The 7,552-nt window shown below is 39.5% G+C and overlaps 3 protein-coding genes across 3 annotated transcripts; all 3 read left to right on the forward strand. All coding sequences in view use genetic code 12, as the record gives it.

The window, feature by feature from the left end:
* Positions 1-241: 241 nt before the first annotated feature.
* Positions 242-1,609, forward strand: CANMA_001381 (uncharacterized protein; the record flags this gene model as incomplete). The annotated part of the gene is made up of 1 exon (XM_051813344.1): positions 242-1,609. The coding sequence occupies one exon, from the start codon at positions 242-244 to the stop codon at positions 1,607-1,609; it is 1,368 nt and encodes a 455-aa protein (XP_051673007.1).
* A 1,051-nt stretch (positions 1,610-2,660) lies between these two features.
* Positions 2,661-4,574, forward strand: PPZ1 (salt homeostasis regulator; the record flags this gene model as incomplete). Its single annotated transcript, XM_051813345.1, has 1 exon — positions 2,661-4,574. The coding sequence occupies one exon, from the start codon at positions 2,661-2,663 to the stop codon at positions 4,572-4,574; it is 1,914 nt and encodes a 637-aa protein (XP_051673008.1).
* A 487-nt stretch (positions 4,575-5,061) lies between these two features.
* On the forward strand, positions 5,062-5,676 carry CANMA_001383 (uncharacterized protein; the record flags this gene model as incomplete). The annotated part of the gene is made up of 1 exon (XM_051813346.1): positions 5,062-5,676. The coding sequence occupies one exon, from the start codon at positions 5,062-5,064 to the stop codon at positions 5,674-5,676; it is 615 nt and encodes a 204-aa protein (XP_051673009.1).
* Between the last annotated feature and the right edge of the window lie 1,876 nt (positions 5,677-7,552).

A 7,552-nucleotide genomic window follows, 5' to 3' on the forward strand; every position in this document is an offset into this window, starting at 1 on the left:
ATCAATGTCACGCATGTTTGTCGTAAAGTAAGTCTCATTAGATAGAGCCCGGCATTTATTGGAGAAGTACCTGGTGCAATTTGCTTTACTGGCACTAGTTTTGATGCTTTTGATCTTCTACACACAAAGTACAGCTCTATACTGATTTACTGACATTTAAATTGCTGCGACGGGCGATCAAAATTGTTTCATTACTGACTCATTCTCCTTTCTCCTCCTTACCACCACCACTACTTAACAAATGAGTTTCTTACCTAATGGGTCAAACCCAGCAACAAGTTCATTTACATGTAATACATGTGGTGTTAGATTTATTAGTGCCGATTTACAAAGACAACATATGAAAACAGAATGGCATCGGTATAATTTAAAGAGAAAAGTTGCCCAGTTGCCTTCAATCTCCTCCGAGACATTTGCAGAAAAGATTTTAAGCTCAAAACTTCGAAAACACGACGAACAGGATAATGAAGATGAATATGGATTTTACGTTGCAACTCGGAAGAAGAAGAACAATTCTAGGAAGCAGAGCCAAAGAGGTTTAGCATCAATCTACAATCAAAGAGGCAGAGCAATAACTCCTAGTGATACCTTCAGATTGGCTGAGAGAAGCACAAGTCCTGCTGTATCTGTTGCTTCGGAACTTTCACAGTTTTCACTTGGAGACGACCATGAGAGCTTTGTTGAAATTGAGCCTATTTATACAGGATCTGAACTAAATTTTACAGAATCTGCTGAAGCTACTACGGATTCTGATCATGAACTGGAGGATTTAATATCAGATGAAGATAGTGAGCTGGAGTTTCTGGAAGCTGATCTTGTGCAGGAGACGTCGGACATCAGCTGTTTTTATTGCGGGCTAAATAACCACGACGTTGAGTCAAACATAAAGCACATGTATAAAAGCCATGGATTGTACATACCAGAACGGTCGTTTTTGGTTGACGTGAATGGCTTACTTGAGTACTTGGGAAATGCAGTCTCGAGGTTTGAGTGTTTGGTCTGTGGTTTCCAAGGTAAGAGTTTGGTTAGTATTAGACAGCACCTATACTCCAAGGGCCATTGCAAGTTGCCTTATGAAACCAAGGATGAGAGGGAACAAGTAGCACAGTACTATGACTTCATGGAGGAGGAGGCGAAGGAGGAGAAGGAAGAGGGAGAAACAAGGGATGATAACCAAATCGGTAACCCAATCGAAAAGCATGTCGGTTTTGATGTGACAGAATGTTCCCCAGGTGCTACAAGTAATGAAAATGATGTACTGGAACAGGAAAAAACCCCAGGTATAAATGATAATTACACCTTAGTAAGTATCGATTCTTCGGGTGTAGAATTAACTACACCAATTGGTTCAAGACTAGGACACAGATCGATGCATAGATACTATCGCCAAAACATTCCGCTTGCACTCACTGTAAGAGATGAAGGCAGACGAACTCAAGCTGTAGTAGATAGAAGGTTTGCGCCTGGCATAACTTGGAGCCAAGTCACCAAGCAAGAGAAGCAATCGCAAAGGGCAGAACAAATTGCAAAGAATGATGAAATCAGGAAGCTTAAACCCAAAAAGGCAAATTATCAAAAGCATTTCAGAGACGAGATTTTGGGTACATAGATTTTGTAGCACTGGAACCGAATATGAAAATGCTTAGAATATATTTCTAAAAGAGTGGCAGTGTAGAATCTGGTTTTAGGGGCGGCTGAGGTTAAAATCTATATTCTAATTGATCTACTTGCCTTACATTGTGCTATCTCTCTATACAGTATACTCTAGGTGGTTTAGGTTTACAAAATCCTCCATATTATCTTTATATTTACATTACATGCAAAAGAGGCTTTCCTTTTTTGCCCCTTCAATCTAGATAATACATTATCATGCGATAAGTCGTTCCGAGGGCTTTTATTTGAAGGTGCAAAAAGAAAAAAAAAATTGGAATCACACACACACACACGCCCCTTTCAATCGCAATCTCTCTTGTTCACAAGAGATGGAACAGGCGCATTTAAAAAGGAGTATTAGAGTTGTAGTGGACTGCTTATATACCAATACTTATCCTTCTGACTTCTTACTCAGCTAAAAACCTTTTGAAAAGTGAAACTGTATTATACAAATGTATTTGAAAACACAAACCTTTTAACAATACAATTACTATTACAATATACAATAGCCAAAAAACCAGAGACAGACAGAAAGAAACAAACGAAAAGAAAAGAAAAATAAAAATAAAAATAAAAATAAAAAGAAAAAGAACCACCTTTTGATGTTGCATACCATTTCCAATCAACAAAGCTCATACACACATACCCACATACACATATATACATATACACATATATACACAAGTCTTGTTGGATCTTTACACTGTGTAATATAGTCACCAGATAAAATCAAAAAAACACAGTCTTGACTTGCTTCTTTTTCTTTTTTGCACAAATTTTTTTTAACAAAAAAAAATACCTCGGTGGAGTCATTTCTATTCAGCGACAGTTGCTCCTATCCATCTGAGTCAAAGAAGGCCCCACAACAACGATTGTTTCTTTCTACAGGCTAAACAAGAATTTCTCCGATAATTCCGAATCCGACCTCCTTCTACAACTAGCATTAACTGCATTTCATAGAAGTCTTATTTTTATTTTCTTTTTGACACACATTATATATCTATACAATGGGTAATAACTCATCGAAACAGAAAAGTTCGAGACCAAGTGGGGGTGCACCATTGCAGCGGACAGATACATCCAATTCAGCAAAGTCAGGAAGGTCAGTGAGACTGAGGTTGTCTGTGGGTAGCACCAACAGTGCAAATAATAATAATAATCACAACAACAACAACGACAACAACAATGGTAATACCGGTATTAATAATTCGATTGGCAGTCATGCGAATGGAAATAATGGCAGCAGCAACAGCAGCAGCGGCCATTTCGACCCTCCTGCAGCATCACCGTCGAAAAGTCGATTTAATGACTCTGCGGGGAATGGCACGGCTCTGAATGAACAGCCCAGTGGCCTCAAGTCACCTTTGAAGTCGACATCCCGCAAGAATTCATCATCGGAGGCAAATTCAGAGATACCGTCGTTTTCAAGAAACAACAGTTCATCGAACTTATATTCCACTTCTTTTAATGACAACACAAATTTACCTCCTTCTATGATGCAAGTACAACCCAAAGAGCCAATATTGATTCGAAGGAATACTAATGAGACTGTAAACACTTCGATGAGTGTGTCGGGACTCGAGTCACCATCAATGAATTCGCCACAATCGACATCGGCGAATAATAATGGCACCAACATATCACGTACGTCAACAAACCACTCCCTATCATCTTCCATGAATAATACATCAATATCCCCCCAGAATACCCATTTGATGATTCCTAATCTGCAATCTAATGACTTTCAACAATCAGATGGACAACAGCAAGGTTCCCAACCGCCCAAGTCACCTTCCTTGTCTGCAAGCAACGACGATATCAGAAGTATACAGAGTAGCAGACAATCACTGGCCACAGACTTAACTGATATTACAAAGACACAATCGTCGGTGAACAACCATTTACACAAACAATCAACAACGTCTTCTTCAATAGGTGGCGGAAGTAATACTATAGAGATAGAAGACTTGATCCAACGGCTTTTGGACGCCGGATACAGTGGTAAGAGGACCAAAAATGTTTGCTTGAAAAACACCGAGATTCAGTTGATCTGTGCTACAGCCAGAGAAATCTTTTTATCCCAGCCGTCACTACTAGAGCTTTCTCCACCGGTCAAAGTAGTTGGTGATGTTCACGGGCAATACGGGGACTTGATTCGTATTTTTACAAAGTGTGGCTTTCCACCGCAAACAAACTACTTGTTTCTTGGGGATTATGTTGATAGAGGAAAACAAAGTTTAGAAACTATTTTGCTATTGCTATGCTACAAGATCAAGTATCCGGAGAATTTCTTCTTGTTGAGAGGTAACCATGAGTGTGCTAGTGTAACAAGAGTTTACGGGTTTTATGACGAGTGTAAAAGAAGGTGTAATATCAAAACGTGGAAGCTCTTCATGGACACATTCAACACTCTACCAATAGCAGCAATAGTTGCGGGGAAGATTTTCTGCGTGCACGGAGGGTTATCGCCAGTGCTCAACTCCATGGACGAAATAAGAAACATTGCGCGTCCAACGGATGTACCTGATTTTGGACTACTTAACGATCTATTATGGTCAGATCCAGCGGATACAATTAACGAATGGGAAGACAACGAGAGAGGAGTCTCTTATGTGTTTTCGAAAGTGGCAATCAACAAGTTTTTGAGCAAGTTTGGATTTGATTTAGTTTGCCGGGCCCATATGGTTGTTGAAGATGGCTATGAATTCTTCAACGATCGAACATTGGTGACAGTGTTTTCTGCTCCCAATTATTGTGGGGAGTTTGACAACTGGGGCGCAGTAATGAGTGTCTCTGAGGAACTATTGTGCTCTTTCGAATTGTTGGACCCATTGGACAGTGTAGCTTTGAAGCAAGTGATGAAGAAAGGAAAACAAGAGAGAAAAACGGCACAAAATTTACAGCGAATTCAATCTAGATAAGCGAGTGGATGGAGAAAATGTTCAGTTAAATAGCGGTATCTATGTTTTGTTCAGTTCATGGTGATTTATTTTTTTTTCTAATAAAAAGAATGCTTTCAATTTTGTTGCATGGACTCCATTTCGGAGTATTGTAGCCACTTTATTACCATTATTGTAAAGTGTTACTGCCACTTTTTAGTCATGTAGGATTTTGTATAACCTCTGCCGACAGATTGATTGTGAGTCCCCAAAGTGTGGCACTGAGTTCTATCCTTAATTCTTGGCCTAGGTTCATCACTTCTTCAACCTACCAGTGTGAAAAATAATGTGCCTTGTGGCTGTTATAATGGAACGAATCATGCCTATATTGGTAAACACATTGATTTAAAGAACTGTCTGTGTCACAACAACTTTGTTAGACGCGACACAAACGATTTTCGCTTAAAATTGTACCAAAACAAAACCTTCTGTAGTAGGGGGATTTAAAGCACATGATAGTCAGTTCGTCATGTACCATCCCCAAAACCCGTACCAGCCACTACTTAGAACGGAAAATATAGATCCACTTATCAGCACTGTTGATCAATTAAACTCAGAGATTGAAAACAACGAAACAGCCCTTTTTGAATTGTGCAAGATCCTCGATTGTGGTGGTTTCCATTTTCCCAAAACGGTTTCCGACCTGAACGATGAGTCGAATCGGAAGAGCACTGCCGACAATGATGCATTGTTTTACCTCATTGAGCAAAAATACAATCTACCGCATTCAGTAAGCAAGTCGAGAGAAGGTAGGTTACAGAACTTGCGTGATCAGGTCAAACTCATGGCCATGCTTCGTGAATCTAAACTCGAAAAGAATAAGAAATTGCTTCAGTTACTCCATGATTATGAAGACGACATTGTGCTCCGTGTTCTTCCCGAACTACGGAAAAAACTTGATTGTGCCGAACGGGAAGATGTAGAGCAAAGACAAGTGGACCAAAAGTTCCAGCGAGAGGCGAAATTATTCCGTAAGTATGTTGATAAAATCCAAGAGTTGGACCAACTTTATGCAAAAGTCAATAAATTGGTCACAGTATTGGATGTGGCCGAAATGGCCAACGGGGAAGGGACTAAGGAATAGTGTACCAAGACTGATCGAAAGTGGCTTTGCTAATGGGCCATATCGAGCAAGACATTTACTTGGTGGTCCCTTTCTAGAACTATTATTATATGGACTGGTGTTGAATCCTAATCTGAAAAACTACACCATCTGTGTTAGGGATTCTATTGCAAACAATACAGCAATACCGGCGACACCTTCCTTCATGCTACGTTTAATACTATTTTTCCATTTCCATTCCCTCAAACAATTAGTTAATTAGTATAGTTGAAAACGAATAGGGGTTTGGCAGTATTCCGTTATACTGGGTCTCTTGTAGAGATTTACCTCGCTCTTTGACTGTTGCTAAGCTCACGTTGTCAAGCTCAAGCATCCAGCGTTATCTCGTCAATTGTAAAGAGATGCGCCTCTCTTACGTATAAGACAAGTAAATTGCAAACCAAGCACACTAAAGCAACCACACCACAAACAACGCCACAAACAACACTACCAACTTTTCATCCAGCATATTCAGGTTCTTGACTGCCTATGAATGTTTGTGGACCAACCAAATTTCCAACACAATAACTTATCAAAAACATAGTATTGGCCGTGATTTTCTTTGTATGACCAGCAACTGAAGAAGAAACTTGCGGTTGAAGACAAATAAAACAAAGAGAAAAAAGGTTTTATATCTATAGTCCTAAGAGCTTACCCTTATTAGTTGGTGCAGACGCCATAAGACATTCTCCCATGATATCAATCATTGCAACAATGATTGTCATGATTATGCGCGACTTGAGGAACTTCAGTAACAATGCACACAAAATAGCACCCAACCAAAACAACTGCTCCCAATAGCAGTTACAGTTGCAGTGTCAAAACCAAATTGTTCATTAAGCAAAATGGTCCAGAATGTTGTAATACCGCCATGGGGAATGCAACTCGCTATGGAGAAAATAAAAAACAACCAGGTACGGTGATCTGTCGAAGCTTCGATGCATTAGTCCTTATTGAACCTTGGGTTACCAAACCCTTGTAGGTTGGATTTAATCCTTTCGACGACCAACACCTTTTCCTCTTCTGTAAGATAGCCACGCGCCGGTTGGGGTGTCAGGGACGTGAAGTATAATGACAAAACAGTAAAATGCCGTTAAAACACCTGTAACGACAAACACCAACTTACAAGCCGGAAACGTATACGAGTCTTGGTTATTGTATACTACATCTGCAATTAAGCTACCAAGATCGGTACCAAATACCATTAGAGGCAAACCACCAGGTGGTCCTCAAGTACTGCTCTTCTTTTTTGTACCATTAGAAAGTAATTATAGTAAATACAGGAGTAACCGTCAGCTCTATCATGCCCAGTATTATCCTCAAGACAATAAACCCAGCGTAGTCTGGAACCGAGCATAATGCAAGAACCATTCCCCAAATGACAATAAATACGCTTACTACTCTGGTAACTGGGAATCTTTGAAGAACCAACGAACCAAGAAACTCAAATACTAAATATCCAATGTAGAAACAGGTTGTAGTCTACATATTCCCCATCATGCCTAATTTGTCTCTCAAAACCAAAATTGCACTATAAATAGTGGTCAATTTATCCTTAAATTGGTGGTTAAAACATGCTTGTCCTTGTTTTCTATGTTGTCCGTTGTAAACGTAACTCACTGGTTCAAGATTTTGCGTTGTTTCCGACCCTTTCTTCTCAACCATCTTGTGTAATGGCCTTTGGCGACCATTTACTTCCAAATCTCTGGAGACAAACCAAAAACATTAAATACTTCATTATTGTTGTCTAAAACTACATCATATCGTTTAATTGCAATTACCAAATAAGGTAAGCTCGGCAATTAATAGCACCGTTCTTTTGGAAACTTTTGGACCAGTAAGTGGTAATATTTTAAAT

Source organism: Candida margitis (assembly GCF_024628925.1).
Source record: "Candida margitis strain CBS 14175 chromosome Unknown scaffold80, whole genome shotgun sequence".
Lineage (NCBI taxonomy): Eukaryota > Fungi > Ascomycota > Pichiomycetes > Serinales > Debaryomycetaceae > Lodderomyces > Lodderomyces margitis.